Source organism: Phascolarctos cinereus, unplaced genomic scaffold (genome assembly GCF_003287225.1).
Source record: "Phascolarctos cinereus isolate Bilbo 61053 unplaced genomic scaffold, phaCin_HiC Scaffold_4;HRSCAF=312, whole genome shotgun sequence".
Classification (NCBI taxonomy): domain Eukaryota; kingdom Metazoa; phylum Chordata; class Mammalia; order Diprotodontia; family Phascolarctidae; genus Phascolarctos; species Phascolarctos cinereus.
In genome coordinates, this window is record NW_027555847.1 from 686033578 (window position 1) to 686049941 (window position 16364).

Here is a 16364-nt window from a genome sequence, read left to right on the forward strand (position 1 = left end):
TTATGTGCATTGTTTGTCACTTCAAGGCAGGGAAACCACTGAAAATGAAATCAAGCTATTTTAGCCAATCATGTCAGACTGCAGTAAAGAGTCGAAATAGGACTTACTGAATAACTCCTTAGATATTTGCTTCCAGAAGACCAGCTCTATGAAAAAATTATCAATCAGCACACCTGCACATCAATTTTTTTCCTAAACTAACAATGATTCCCTTTTTCAAGAGATGATTATTTCTATTGTTGAAATAAACTCTTGCTATCACTCAGATGGGCTTTGGTAGGCCTTTTCAGGCCACCTTGGTTCAGATGAACACGAGTAACAAAAACCACTAGGGAAATTCAACAACAAAGCCAAATGGTGGCTCATGCTGCCCACTTACCTTCTCGGACTAAGCGGCACAGCTCAGCCTGATGGTTTACATTCGCCTCTTTTGATTCTTGCTCTTCAATTGTCTCCTCATCATCCACTGAACACAAAAGAAACCACTGAATGTAATTAGACTACTGCTCTAACATTACATGATTCTATGAACTCATGTCTACACTGGCAAGAGATTTTTGTTCTTGATATTTTAAGGAAGGAGATTTGGGGGTCAAAAACCCCAGCTCTGACGTATCAAACGTATCTCAGCGGAGAAGGGTGGTCCTATGGGGAAAGTTCGTTCCTAAAAGCATGCCTAAACAATGACCTGACCCAGCAGCACAGGAGGGAGTAAAGACTGGGTAATACAGAGCTACCCTTAGAATAAATAACTAAGCTCATATGAACTGGAGACATTTATTTAGTAGTACTACATTCAAGTGGCCATCTTCCACATGAAGACATGAAATCTTATACACATTTTACATACAAAGATATGAAATGGAAAGCCTAAAATATAAAACCATTTGGAAAAAAATGGTTCTTGACTTCTCTGCTGAACTGCAAAATACTGAAATCTGCTGTCTTGTGCCTGAACCCCCAAGAAAAATTTCATTGACATTTACCCAGCTTTGAAAAGATATCCTTTGTAGTTCAGGCTACAGAGTTCTTATTATTAAGCAAACAAAAATAATGAAATTTTAAAACTAAATTGGAAGTAACGTCTAGTCTTTGATTTTCATCTTATTCTAGCAGTTTCCGATACTTTATTACTGTAATAAAGGAATAAAGAAAAATAAAATAAAAAATATAATATATAATAAAACTATAAATATACATATAAAACATAAAAATAAATAAGAGGAAACAAGAATAAAACAGAGCGTCGGTCAAAGCCAAAAACATTTCTTCCCACACCCAATCTGTCAGCAATGTTTTAACTTCTTCCTTTGGTCTTCCAGGCCTATTCCATCCTTCTTCATTTCCATCTCTACCAAGACCCTCACTTCCTGCCTCGTGGGCCATCACTAGCCTTCGGCCAGCATCACTGACTCCAGTCCTCCAAATGTCCAATATAATGTTCAGTTCTTCTTGGACTGGGAAGAGCCATCACTCTGGCAAAATGCTTCTCTCCTGCCAATACTTTCATACTAATAAACAAAAGTTTGCAGGAGTAAAGGTGGTGGCAATATGCATGCCAAATTATCAATTAACAAAAATGAACACCAAAACTGATCCTTAATAATCATTTTTCTATCCTCACTCCAAGAAAGGAAATAGAATATTCTATACTTTAATTAATGGAAAGAAACAAAGACACAAACACCTAGAAACCTAGCCTCTGAAGAAACGAACCTTCTTCATCAGTCAAAGATGGGCTTGCCTTTCTCTTCTTTCCTGGTGGTGAAGCCTACAATTTAGAAGAAAAAAAAGGAAAATCAAGTATTATCACTCTATAAAGAAAGCAGTGAGCACACATTACCAAATTCTCTTTTTTAAACATTTTCCTGATTCAAGATTTTTATTTGTAGCCTAGAAAAAAATAAATTTTCTGTTAACAATCCATTGAACTTATACAGACTGCATCTTAATATTAAAACATATTCCCATACTTACACTAATTCTTTAAAAATGTTTATTTTTTAAGTAATGGAAACTTTTTCAACTGTGTCAAACTTGTAAGTCTAGGAGAATTAATCCTAGGAAATACTTTGTGATCACATGACTAAATGAAAAGGCAACAGGTGCCCCCCCAAGGCTCTGTCCTGGGTCCTCTTCTTTTCTCCCTTTATACTATCTCACTTAGTGACCTCATTAGCTCCTATAGCTTCAATTATCACCTCTATACGAATGATTCCCAGATCTTTATTTTTAGACCTAATGTCTCACCTGAGCTTTAGTCCTGCAACACCAACTGCCTTTTGGACATCTTGAATTGGCTGTGCTATGGACATCTCACATTCAACATGTCCAAAACAGAACTCATAATGAGGGTAAGAACTGTGTTTCTGCATTTCTTTTAATCCCCAATGCCAGACACAGTGGCTAACACATAACAAGCACTTGATAAATGCCTGTAGACAGACTTGACAGTGTTAAATATATAGGTATGAAATACTTTCTGTAAAATAATGCAAATTTATTGCCCATAGCTGTGTGCTCATCTCATTAAATTTATAAAAATTCTTTTAAAACCCAAAGAACAAGATTATTTTCCATTTCCTAAACACTCTTACTTTTATTTAAATGCAAAAAGCCTCTACTAAGTACCTATTATGTCCAAGACACAGTGCTAGGTGCTGGAACATCCAAATATCTTTTATATTCATGCAAATTAAGAAGAAAGATTTTGGATATTGAATATCTTAATATTACTTCATACAATCCAAAGATACTCTATTCTGAAATGTCATTTATTCAGCATTACTCTAGTGGGCTGAAATGGAACCTATGGGCAGAAGTTACAGAGAAGCATATTTTGCTTCAATAAGAGACAATTATTCTAATAATTATCACTGTCTGATGATGAAAAGGGCTGCCCTGTGAGACTCTCTGCTCCCAAATGCATTCAAGTAAGGACTGAATGATTGCTGTCAAGTATAGAGGAATAGTTTAAACTAGCTAATCTCTTAGATCTCCTTTAACTCAAAAATTAGAATAATAAAAAGAAACCACTTACCATACTGCTTTCATTTTCTATCTTGACACTAGCTTGTAGTGGCTTTAGGTCCTTACCTACAAAGTTGGATTGATAAGGCTTGTGGATTTTTATTTTATTCAATCATAAAAACACAATACAAAATAATTTTTATTCCACAGAATATTTACTAATAAGAGTATCACTTCTAAAGTGAATGGTCTATGGCTTTGAGAAAAACATTAATTTGGGGGCAGCTAGGTGGCGCAGTGGATAGAATACCGGCCCTGGAGTCAGGAGGACCTGAGTTCAAATCCAGCCTCTGACACATAACACTTACTAGCTGTGTGACCCTGGGCAAGTCACTTAACCCCATTGCCTAACCAAAAAAAACAAAACAAAAAAAAGAAATGCATTAATTTTAATTAGAATATATCACATTTCAATTAATTAGTTACCTTGTCTTGAATATTTCTTAATATTTAATGCTTGTTTTTGCTTCTCTTGAAATTCAATATGCAGTTTTATTTCTACAACCTAGGAGAAGAAAACAGAAATTGAAACAAGACAGTCTAGGTTTTAAAAATCAAATATATTAACATACTAAGCTTAAAAAGCAAGAGTCTACCTGTTCAATATTAGACCAGAAGTACTCAATTTCCCTGGCAATTGACGCGGCGATACGTCTTAATTTGTTCTGTTCCTCCTTTTTGTTTCTCATTTCATTGAGTTTCTTTTCTTCATGGTAACGAGCCACGGTTCTGATCATCTAATAAAAATCATCATATCCAAAATGAAACTCACCAAAAATACAATCCATCCTAATATTAGAGCTTCTCTTTACTAACCAAGTACATGTACTCTGATAGGTAGAATTTTAAAGCATTAGTTCAACTAAAATTTTTATCTTCAATATGTATTTATTATCCTTCTTTGACACTTTAAGAAAAAAAAGTCATACAAAATTCCACAGGGAAGTAAGTATTCTACTGCATAATTAATTGTTTTATAGGCAAAGAAAAATTACCTTAATTGAAAAAAAAAGGTCAAAGTGAACTCAACACAAATCGCAATAATCAGACACCTTTCTACTCAAAAATTTTGGGACTTTCATTTTCAGGAATCTAATTTTAAAGCAATGAGCAGCGAGTCATCTGATGGCCTTGCTCTACCAAAGATCTTAATTAGGTTGCATTTTGGCCATAAGGGAAATATTAACTTGTATTAAACTGACTCTAAGTTGAAAAAGTCAATTTAGGAATTGAGAATGGAAAAAGTGATCAATACATCTAGCTAAATTTACAGGGAAAATTCAACTAAGAGGGAAAGCTGAACTACTGTATGCAGTGTATGCATTGTATGCTTAAAGAAAAACAAAAATGAAAAGAATAAATCTATATAGTAAGTAAGTAAAGGAATGTTATTCCCAAAAGAATTTAGGAAATCATCAAATCTTAGAGTTATAAAGGACCACAGAGACCATCTAATCAATGCCATACCTAAACAAAAATTCCATCTGCAAAGTCAGACAGCTTATGCCCGAAGGCCTCTAATAAAAGGGAAATCATCAATCACCACCTTAGGCAGCAATCCACTCCACTTTGGAATAAATCTCATTGTTAGGACATTTTTCTTGACATCGATGCCCACATTTGTCCCTTTTTAACTTCTATCGAGTACTGCTGGTTCTGGCCTCCAGAGTCCAGCAGGACAAGGCTGATCTTTCCCTTCCAGGTGACAGCCGTTCAAATGCCAAAAGAAATGTTCTCATATCCCTCCTGAGTTTTTCCTTCTCCAGGCTAAATTCCTTCAACAAGACTCTCCTATGTTGTATAAAGTGATTCTTTACCAAAGAATCATCTACAGAGAATATTAAGTTAAACGTGAACTGCTGCACTTAAATATTTTTAGAACCTTAGCTACTTCACAGTAAGGCTAAGATGCAAAGAAACTAAAAATGAAAGTATTCCCAGCACTACTGCCAACTGAAAGATGAAATAAGTAAAATTAAGGACTCACTAAGAGCAGAATTTGAAATAACTGCAAAATACAGTTTAATTAATAAAAATACAACTGAACATGCCCAAAACATATCTCCTGTGTAAAATGGGGCAGCCTTTATTGGTAGATATACCAAGGGAATTGTATCATCTCCTTCCACCTCTTCCAGAAGCCTCCTAAATTAATTATCTCTTTTTAAATCTTCCATTTCTTCCCTTCCCGTAGTTCTTTCATTTCTATCTACAAATGTTATCAAGTCTCCTTTATCCCCAAAGACCCTTTGAGCAACTCTGCTACTTACTCAATCTGCCATCTCTGTTTCTTTGCCTTTGCCTACAAACTCCCAGACTCACTGTCTATACTTCTTCACACACATTCCTTCAAATTTCTTCCTTAACCTTTAGCAATCTGGCTTCCACCAGCCCTGCAAAGCACTCTACTGAAACTACTCAAAGATCACCAATGGCCTCCTACTTACAAAACCCAACGGCTGTTCCTAAAATCAAAATCCTCCTTGGAAAGACAGCCTGATGTAAGAGATGGAGACGGAGAGAGAGGGGTTAGACAAAAACAAATCAGACAGGTTCAGAACTGGTTTGGATGGCCAGACTCAAAAGGTAGCTGTAAACAGATCAATGGGGACATGGCAGGAGGTCTCTCTGGTGGAATGCTCCTGTCTCTTGCCTTGTGCTATATAACATTTTTATCAATGACTTAAATAAAGACATAGATGGTATGTTTGTCAGATCTGTAGGTGACACAAAGCTGGAAAAGAGATTAACATGGCAGATAGTAGTCAAGATCCCAAAGACTCTTGCCAGGCTAAAACACTGGGCTCAATCTACTAAGATGAAATTCAACAGGGACAAAGGTGAAGTCTCCCTCTTAGGTACAAAAAGATCTGCTTTGCAAGTATAAGATGGGGGAGGCATGATAGCTATGTTCAAGTATTGGAGTGGCTGTCATGTGGAAGAGGAATCAGACTGCTTTGTTCTGGCCCCAGAGGGAAGAACAGGGCCAGTGGGTGGAAGCCGTAAAGAGGTAAATTTAGGCTTGATGCCCAGAAAAAACTTGCTAACAGAGCCGTCCAGAGCTGAAACAGGCTGTCTCCAGAGGCAATGGAGTCCCACTGGCTGGATATGCTATGGGGAGGGTTCCTTTTGTGGATGGCCTCTGAGGTCCCTGCCAACTCTCAAGTTCTGTGATTCCTGCTAGGAAGACGCAGGATCAGGGTCTACCTCTTGACCGTCCTGGCTGTATGAACTTGTACAAAACACTGATTATTCCAGTACTCAGGCAATCCTCTAAAATCCTAGATGACAGAGACCACACCAGCCTATGTTGGTGGAGGGAGGGTCCTCACCTGGAGTTCCTTAAACCTTCCCTTGTTCTGAACTCTTTCCAGCCCTCTCAGGCCTCTGCAGGAGCAAGCCCTCTTCCTTCTCCCAGACACCGCTGGCCCTCCTGCTGTCTCTTCAGCTCCCCGCCTCTGCCGCCATGGTTCTTCCTCCCCATCCCACTACACATAGGGATTTCACAGGCTCTTTCAGGCCTTCATCTCTTTGCTCTGCTCTCTGCACCCAGGGTTGTTTGTGCTACACATATGGCCTTTGTTTTATATATACATATATGTATATGAATATCTGTACATGTATATGTATGTATGATATATATAAATCAAGTTCATAGACCCTGCTCTCTGCCTTCTTTCAGTGACCTCATCATTTCTTACAGGTGCTGCATCTTTAAGCAGCTGATTCCCAAATTACAGATCTTGTCCTTATCTCTCTCTTGAACTCCAACCACTGCCTACTGGACTTTCCACTCAGATATTCCATCGTCACCATAACAGCTGGGTAGTGGATAGAGCACTGGACCTGGAGTCAGGAAGAAAAATTCAAATCCAGCCTCAAATGCTTACTAGCTGTGTGACTTTGTGCAAGTCACGTAGCCTCTGTTTGCCTCAGTTTACTCAACTGTAAAACAGGGATAATAATAGGCCCTGCCTCTCAGGGTTATTGTCAGGATTAAATGAGATATCTGTAAAGCACTTAGCACAGTGCCAGGCACATAGAAGACGCTACATAAATACAAATAACTATAATGTAAGGAGAAATGAGGGAATTTTCATGAAAGAGGCACGAACAAAATGCTGTTGGGCATCAGAGAGGGGTCACCTAGGCAGTGTAGCAGGGGCAGGCACCCCTACACAGAGAAGGCAGGACATGGAAAATGATCTCAAAAGGAGAAAATGAGATTCAAAGGTAGGTGATGCCCCAGAGAGGGCAATGCCAGGGAGGAGAGGGGACGGCAGGGATGCAGCATGGGATATGGCAACAGAGAGACAGCCAGAGAACAGTGAAAGGATTGCCTTGCAGTAGTGAGGGCCAGCTGAGATGACATGACATGATTCACTGTAGCTTCTGCCCCAAGCAGCAAGAGGCCTTGTTTCACTCTACAAAAATGCCAGCTGGTTGTTCTGCTGAGAAGCAGTGACCCCAAAGTGTGGCAATAAACAAGATACCTTCTTGGCTGCGGCCATCTTCCACCTTCTCTCTTGAGCAAAGTCTGTCGCCATCCACTGCATCTCTTCAAGGAGATAATCCCAGTGAGACTTCGGACGCAAGGCCTCCTGAAGTTTTGGCAGACGTCTAAGAGACCACAAACCTTCCTTTCTCAACTCTGCAATTCGCTGATGGGTGTTGTTTTCCTAAAACACAGAATCACAGAATTTTCCAAGTTGGAAGGGACCTCAGCAGCCATCAAATTCAACCCAAACCTGAAAAAGAACACTTTTGGTCAATGTAGATATTTATTGTGCCTGGCTATACATGCCTGTAATAGGGGCTTTGTTTTTCTTTTGTTCTCAATGGGGAAGGTGTGGGGGAGGGAAAACGGATTTTTGCCGTTTGAAAAAAAAATACGTATAATTCTTTTTTTAAAGGGGACACTCTCTACAATATACCCAACAAGCCCTCCTCCAGCCTTTGCTTAAAATGCCAAATGGTGGAGGGCCCCAAGCCTCCCAAGGAGCCCATTCCATTTGGGGGAAGCTCTGACTCTTAGCAAGTTTTTCCCTCCATCCAGCCTAAATCTGACACTTTTACAACTTCCATCTATTTATCCTAGTTCTCCCAAACAGAACAAGCCTGATTGCTCTTCCACATAACAGACATAAATATTTGAAAACAACCATCAGGTCTCCTAGGATTCTTCTCTTCCCCAGGCTAAACGTGCCCAGCTCTTTCACGCTATCTTCCTATGGCATGGGTTAGACGGCTTTCATCCTTTTGTTGTCCTCATCTGGATGTTCTCCAGATTACAATATCCTTCTTAAAATATATTCCCTAGAAAGGAATACTATAGATATGGTGTGACTGGGGTATAGAACAATATGACTAGCACTCCCTTACTTGTGGAAATTATGCCCAAGGTCGTGTTAATTTTGCTGCCTACAATGTCATTCTATTGACTCATATTGAGCTTAAAAATCCTCCCAAACACTCTGATCTTCTTCAGACAAATGAAGTCTAACCATGTCTTCACTCATTCTTGTACTCATGGTTTTTTTAGCCCAAGGATAAGGCTTTACATTTACCCCTACTCAGTTTCATCTCAGTCAATCCTGTCCACTGTTCTAACCTGTCAAGGTCTTTTACAATGGTGGCCCCCATCAGAGGAAAGAAGGGGGTAGATACCAGATGTGTTACGAAGGGAGAAACAACAGGACTCGGCAACTATTTGGATGTGGGGGCTGAGAGAGAGTATGGAAGAGAAGATGACATTCAGGCTGTGAGTCTGGGGAACTGGGGGGATGGTGGTATCTTCAATTGTAACAGGGAAGTCAAAGAGAAAGGATGGTTTGAGGGAAAGATAATGAGTTCAGTTTTGAACATGTTAAGTTTAAGATGGCTATGAGACATACAATTTGAGATATCCAATAGTTAGTTGGAGACAAGAGCATGAAAGTTACAAAAGAAGTTAGGGCAGGACAAATAGATCTATGAGTCATTTGCAGAGAGATGATCATTGAATCTATTACAGCTGATGAGATCTCTCAGTGAAATACATAGTACAGAAGAAGAAGAAGAAGAAGAAGAAGAGAAAAGGGCCCAAGACAGAGCCTTGGGTACATTCATAGTTAATAGAAGTGACCTGGAGGATGATCAGCAAAGGAGACAATAGGAGGAGGGCCACAAAAGCAGTGTCACAAAAACCTAGGAAGAAGAGAGTATCAAGGAGACTAGGATGGTCAACAGTGTCAAAGGCTGAAGAGAGGTCAAGAAGGATTAGGGATGAGAAAAGCCCATTAGATTTGGCAATTAAGGGGTCACTGGTAACTTTGGAAATCAAAGTCTCAATGAATGACAAGGTTAGAAGCAAGACTGCAGAGAGTCATAGAGAAAGGAAGAGGAAAGGAAGTGGAAGTACCAGAAGTAGACAGTTTTCTCAAGTTTGGTCACGAAAGGGAGGAGAGTGGTAAGATGATAGCTAGCAAGGACGGATGAATCAAGTGGAGGATTTTTGAGCATAGGTGTGTTTTTAGGAAGTAAGGGAACAATCAGAAGACAGGGAGAAATTGAAGATAAGTGGGAGAATGGGGATGATAGAGGGGGCAATTTGTTGGAGAACACAGGATGGAATGTGATCACTTGCACATGTCAAGGGGTTTGCTCTGGCAAGAAGGAGCCACCTCTTCATATGAGACAGGGGAGAAGAGGGGAAGGCATCAGCATGAGCTCTGTACTTATTAGGCCTTAATAAATGTGTTTTGTGCGGATGATTAATTAAAAGAAAAACAAACCACACAATGTCAACCCAGATCCCCCTGGTACTCCACTGGAGACCACCAAAGTAACACAGAACCATTAATGACTACCTTTTAGGTCCAAACATTCCAAATGCATCTATTGCTACTATTGTAGAGCCCATTTCACTTCATCTTTCCTACAGAAATAGTATGAGATACTTTATCAAATGGTTTTCTAGGAGGCAACTGAATAGTACAATGGATAGAGTTCTGGACCTGGAGTCAGGAAGACCTAAATTCAGGCACATATTAGTTGTGTGACCCTGAGCAAGTCACTTCACTTCTACCTGCCTCAGTTTCCTTATTTGTGAAAAGGGGATATAAATAGCACCCACCTGACAGGGTTGTTCTGAGTGTTTTTTTTTTTAGTCAAGATCTTTATTGATCTAACTAACAGCAACCATTGGTGAGAGTTTTCCTATGTTTCCAAATACCTGTTGGTTTTGAAGAACAATTAAAATAAAAACCAAAGCAAAAACAAAAGAAAAAACCCACAAAACCCATAGAATTATACAGAAGTGCCTAAAGGCTTTGGCTGGCAGTGTGTGATTTCCATCCAGAATAATAATGAAGGGGCAGCTAGGCAGCACAGTGGATGGAGCACCAGCCCCGGAATCAGGAGGACCTGAGTTCAAATCCGACCTCAGACACATGACACTTACTAGCTGTGTGACCCTGGGCAAGTCACTTAACCCCATTACCTAGCAAAAAACAAACAAACCAAAAAAAGCCAGAATAATAATGAAAAGGAAGGAAGTGGGAAAGACGAGTGGGTAAGGAGGTGGCCAGGGGCAAGGGAGGTGGTCTCAGCACAATTTCTGCTAGCCATAGCTTTCTGATTCAGAATGGCACTGAAAAGAAAGGAGCAAGAGAATAAGGGGGTCAACTGCACTAGGCAAGGGAAACAAGCATTTTCTTTATAAAAGATTATTAAAAAGAAGTTTAAAATGGGCACCCAATACACAAGTGTCCTTTGGGTTCTCCAAGACACCTTCAAGGCCTACTTCACCCCTGTCAGGAAAAGGGCAGCTTCACCAATGCAGAAATCAATGGATTCCATCTTGAGGTGAAGGAAAGACACTGGAACACCAATGCCTGGTGACACTAACACAGACATGGGGAAGTTAGTAAGTGGGATGAACTATTCATCCTGCTCACCTAATCTGATCTCTAGTCTACATACAGGGTGGGGCTAGTCCCATAGTTTCAAGAAAATTACCCTTGGCACAGATAGGTTTGTTTTTAAGATCAAGACTAAACAGCAGGTAAGGAACATGGGAGCTAGAACGGGCATGCCACACTTGTTTGATTCATGAAGACTTCCAAGCCTGGGATGTCGAGTAACTTCAGTTTCAGGAACCAATGCCCTCTAACACTGAGGAGGAGACTTCCTTTTCAAGATCCCTACTTGGCCAGATGATTATCAAGCTTCCAAACACATCTCCATCTGCTCCAACAATTAGGCAGGGAGCAGAGGAAGGGTTTAAACATATTAGGGAACTATTTATCTCAGTCACACTCCCCAAAGCCTCCGGTTTTCCATTCTGGAATCCCAGATAGAAAATGCAGTCTGCCAGGTCTGCAGAGTTTAAGGAAAGGGGCAGTATAGTAAGATTAACAGGAGAACCAAAAGATCTTTCCTGCATTTGAGCTTTAATAAAAGGGATCAACTTCCAGGACCAGCCCATAGGAAGCAGCTAATATTCCCCAGAGAGATAAATGGAAAAATAAATAAACCATGTATCAACCAAATATTTGTAGTTTTTTGGAGAATGTACAATTTTGACTAAATTTAGTACTATGCCATGCTGTCTATAGGTCATTCCTGATTTTCATAAAAATCCTAGGACAGAGATGAAATTATTATTCCTATTTCACAAATATTGAATTAGGTGTTCTGATTTCTAGTCCAGTGCTCATTCCACTAAAGTATTTATTACAGTTCCCTAACAGAAAATGGTCTTTAAAAGCAGGGGTCAACAAAACATGACTATGGACCAGGTCCAGTGTGTTTTTTATGTGCCTTGAGCTAAGAACGTTTTTTGCATTTTTAAATAAAGTTTTATTATACATAAAATGTTATTTTAAATAAGTTTTGCTCTATTTAAACAATGTAAAAATCATCCTTAGCAGGAAGGGCCACCACAGGCCAACCCCTAAACAAAGAATTCTCAAAAGAAGAACTGCAGTCTATTAACAACCATATGAAAAAATGCTCCAAATCACTAATAAGAGAAATGCAGAACAACTCCAAGGTTTATAAATGAGTTAAATGCTTGATCTCAGCACTGGACTATAGGATAAAAACCCACTAACTTTTCCTTCTCTAACTCTGAAAATACAGTTAATGGAGTTATTAATTTAAAGTATCCTAAGAACTTAATACCAATAAAATCATGGTACCCATGTCAAGCTTTGGCTTTTGCAGCAAGTAGTTTAACTTTTCCCTTTTAGTTAAATGCTCAGCTTCACACTGCGTATAACTACCTATTTTAAGACAGTATTTAATGGCTATTCCAAAGTGACAAAACTATGATAAAAGGGAAGTTCATGGGATCATAAAGGCTCTATAGGATGGTACTTCAGCTCTCCTGACACTTTAATGCTGGCTGTATTTTGTGTAACATTCTCTTCTTTTAAGGTCTACTAGGCTTTTTTATTTAAAGTTTTGAGTTCCAAATTCTATCCCTCCCTGAGATGGTAAGCAATATAGATTATACATGTGCAATTATTTGAAACATCTCCATATTAGTCATTTTGTACAAGAAGACTCAAATAAAAGAAAAAATGAAAGAAAGAAAGTGAAAATAGCATGCTTCAGTCTGTATTCAATCAATATCAGTTCTTCCTGTGGAGGCAGGTAGTATGCTTTATCGTTAGTCCTTTGGGATTGTTTTAGATTATTGTATTGCTGAGAATAGCGAAGTCATTCACCATTTTTCATTGAATAATATTGCTGTTACTATGTACAACTTTCTGGTTCTGTTCACTTCACTATGCATCAATTCATGTAAGTCTTTCCAGGTTTTTCATCTTGCTTGTCATTTCTTATAGCACAATAATATTCCATCACCATCACATACCACAGCTTGTTTAGCCATTCTCCGATTGATAGATATCCCTTTGGTTTCCAATTTTAGCCACCACAAAAAGAATTGCTATAAATATTTTTGTACAAATAGATCCTTTTCCCTTTTTGGGGGGATGTCTTTGGGATACAGACCTAGCAGTGGTATTGCTGGATCAAAGGGTTCGCACAGTTTTATAGCCCTTTGGGCATAGTTCCAAATTGCTCTCCAGAATGGTTGGATCAATTTACAACTCTACCAACAGTGCATTAATGTCCCAGTTTTCCCACATCCCCTCCAACATCCAACATTTTCTTTTTTGGTCACATTAGCCACTCTGATAGGTGTGAGGTGGTACCTCAGAGTTGTTTTAATTTGCTTTTCTCTAATCAGTGGTGATTTATAACATTTTTCTCATGACTATAGATAGCTTTGATTTCTTCTTCTGAAAATTGACTGTTAATATCCTTTGACCATTTATCAATTGGGGAATGACTTGTATTTTTATAAATTTGACTCAGTTCTCTATATATTTGAGAAATGAGATGTTTATCAGAGATACTTGTTGTAAACATTTTCCACTCTTTTCTGCTTTCCTTATAATTTTGGTTGCATTGGTTTTGTTTCTACAAAAACTTTTTAATTTTATATAATCAAAATCATCTATTTTACATTTTTTAATGCTCTCTATATATTCTTTAGTCCTAAATTCTTCCCTTATCCATAAATCTGACAGATAAACTACTGCATGTTCTCTTAATTGGCTTATGGTATCACCTTTCAGGCATAAATTATGTACCCATTTTGACCTTATCTTGGTAAATGGTATGAAATGTTGGTCTGCACTTAGTTTCTGCCATACTGGCAGTCTTCCCAGTTTTCCCAGCAGTTTTTGTCAAATAATGAGTTTTTGTTCCAAAAGCTTGGATCATTAGGTTCATCATATACTAGATTATTACGGTCATTTACTATAATGTAATTTGTACCCAATCTATTCCACTGATCCACTACTTTATTTCTCAACCAGTACCAGAGTGTTTTGATAATTATTGCTCTGTAATGCAGTTTGAGATCTGGTACGGCTATACCACCTTCTTTCACACTTTTTTTCATTGATTCCCTTGATATCCTTGATCTTTTGTTCTTCCAGATGAACTTTGTTATTATTTTTTCTGGCTCTATAAAATAATTTTTGATACTTTGGTTTGGTACTAAATAGATTAACTTAAGTAGAACTGTCATTTTTATTATATTGGCTCAGCCTACCCATGAGCAATTAATATTTTTCCAATTGTTTAGATCTGACTTTATGTGAAAAGTGCTTTATAGTTGTGTTCATAGAGTTCCTGAGTTTATCTTGCAGGCAGACTCCCAAATATTTTATTTTGTAAAATACCATAGTTATTTTAAATGGAATTTTTCTTTCTACCTCTTGCTGCTGACGTTGTTGGTAATACATAGAAATGTTGATGATTTATGTGGGTTTATTTTATATCCTGCAACTTCACTAAAGTTGTCAATAATTTCAAGTAGTTTTTTAGTTGATACTCTAGGATATTCTAAGAATAACATCATATCATCGGCAAAGACTGAGAGTTTTATTTCCTCATTGCCTATTCTAATTCCATTCATTTCTTTTTCCTCTCTTATTGTTATAGCTAACATTTCTAATATAATATTAAACAGAGGTGATAATGGGCATCCTTGCTTCCCCCCTGATTGTACTGGGAAGGTATCTAGCTTATTCCCATTACAGACGATGCTTGCTCAATTTCTTGTTCTTAGATTGGTTTAAGTACTTTATTTCTTTTTCTGTTAATCTGAGTAATATATTTTTGTAGATATTCATCCATTTCATTTAGACTGTCAAATTTATTGGCATGTATTAAGCAAAACAGCTCATAAGAATTGTCTTAATTTCCTCTTCACTGGTGGTGAATTCATTCCTTTCACTTTTGGTACTAGTAATCTGGTTTTCTTCTTTCCTTTTTTTAATTAAATTAACCAATGGTTTATCTATTTTATTGGCTTTTTCATAAAACCAGCTTCTAGTTTTATTTATTAGTTCAATGGTCTTCTTGCTTTCAATTTTACTAATCTCTCCTTTGATTTTCACAATTTCCAATTTGGTGTTTAATTGGGGATTTTTAATTTGTTCCTTTTCTAGTTTGTTTGGGTTTTTTTTTGTAAGTTGCATGCCCAATGCATTGATCTGCTTTTTCTCTACTTTACTGATGTAAGCAATTAGAGACATAAATTTACCTCTAAGTACCTCTTTGGCTGCATCCCATAAATTCTGGTATGCTGTCTCATTGCTGTCATTTTCTTTGATGAAATTATCAATTGTTTCTATAATTTGTTCTCTGACCTACTTGGGTTTTTTTTTAGGATTAGATTATTTAATTTCCAATTAATTTTAATCTCTCTATTATCCATTATTGAATATAATTTTTATTTCATTATGATCTGAAAGGGATGCATTTACCTTTTCTGCTTTTCTGCATTTGGTTGTGAGGTTTTTATGTCCTAATATACTGTCATTTTTTTGTGTAGGTGCCATGTACTGCTCAGAAAAAGGTATATTTCTTTCTATTCCCATTAAATTTTCTCCAAAGATCTATCACATCTAACCTTTCCAGAATTTTACTCACCTCCTAAACTTATTTCTTGTTTATTTTTTAGTTAGATCTATCTAGTTCTGAGAGAGGAAAGTTGAGGTCCTCCACTAGTATAGTTTTATTATCTATTTCCTCCTGTAACTCATTCAATTTCTGCTTCAAAAATTTAGATGCTATACCATTTGGTGCATATGTGTTTAGTATCTATGACTTCATTGTCTATGGTATCTTTCAGCAAGATATAGTTTACTTCTTTATCTCTTCTAATTAGATCTATTTTTTCTTTTGCTTTGAGTTCATCCCATTCACATTTATAGTTATGATAACTATGTATTTTCCTCTATGCTATTTTTCACTTGTTTATCCCCCTCTTTCTTTTACCCTTCACCCTTTCCCTCCTCACAAGTGTTTTACTTCTAATCACTGCCTTCCCCAATATACCTTCCCTTTTATCAGTCCTTCCCTTCCCTTTCTATAATCCCCATTCCTTTTCACTTCTTTATAGGGTAAGATAGGTTTCTACATCCAACTGAGTGTGTATGGTATTCCCTCTTTGAGCCAATTTTGATGAGAGTAAGGTTTAAGCTCTGTCCACTACCACCACCCCCATCTTCCCCTCCATTATAATAGCACTTTCATGTCTCTTTTACATAGGATAATTTACCCCATTCAATCTCTCCCCTCTTTCTTCTTCCAGTGCAATTTTTTTCCCACCCCCTTCATTTTGTATTTTGGGGTATCATCTCATCAAAGTCACCTTATATCCATACCCTCTGTCTACATATACTCCTTCTAATTGCTCTTATAATAATAGTTTTTAAGAATTACAAATATCATTTTGCCATATAGAAATATAAAGTTTAACCTTA

At 37.7% G+C, this 16364-nt stretch overlaps 1 protein-coding gene across 1 annotated transcript in view; it reads right to left on the reverse strand.

Moving 5' to 3' along the window:
- EP400 (E1A binding protein p400) overlaps window positions 1-16364 on the reverse strand; it is a 262063-nt gene that overhangs the window by 58569 nt on the left and 187130 nt on the right. Inside the window, 6 exon segments of the mRNA XM_078154252.1 lie at window positions 380-466; window positions 1717-1771; window positions 3041-3096; window positions 3457-3535; window positions 3627-3767; window positions 7524-7709. Coding sequence (XP_078010378.1) covers window positions 380-466; window positions 1717-1771; window positions 3041-3096; window positions 3457-3535; window positions 3627-3767; window positions 7524-7709 — 604 coding nt within the window.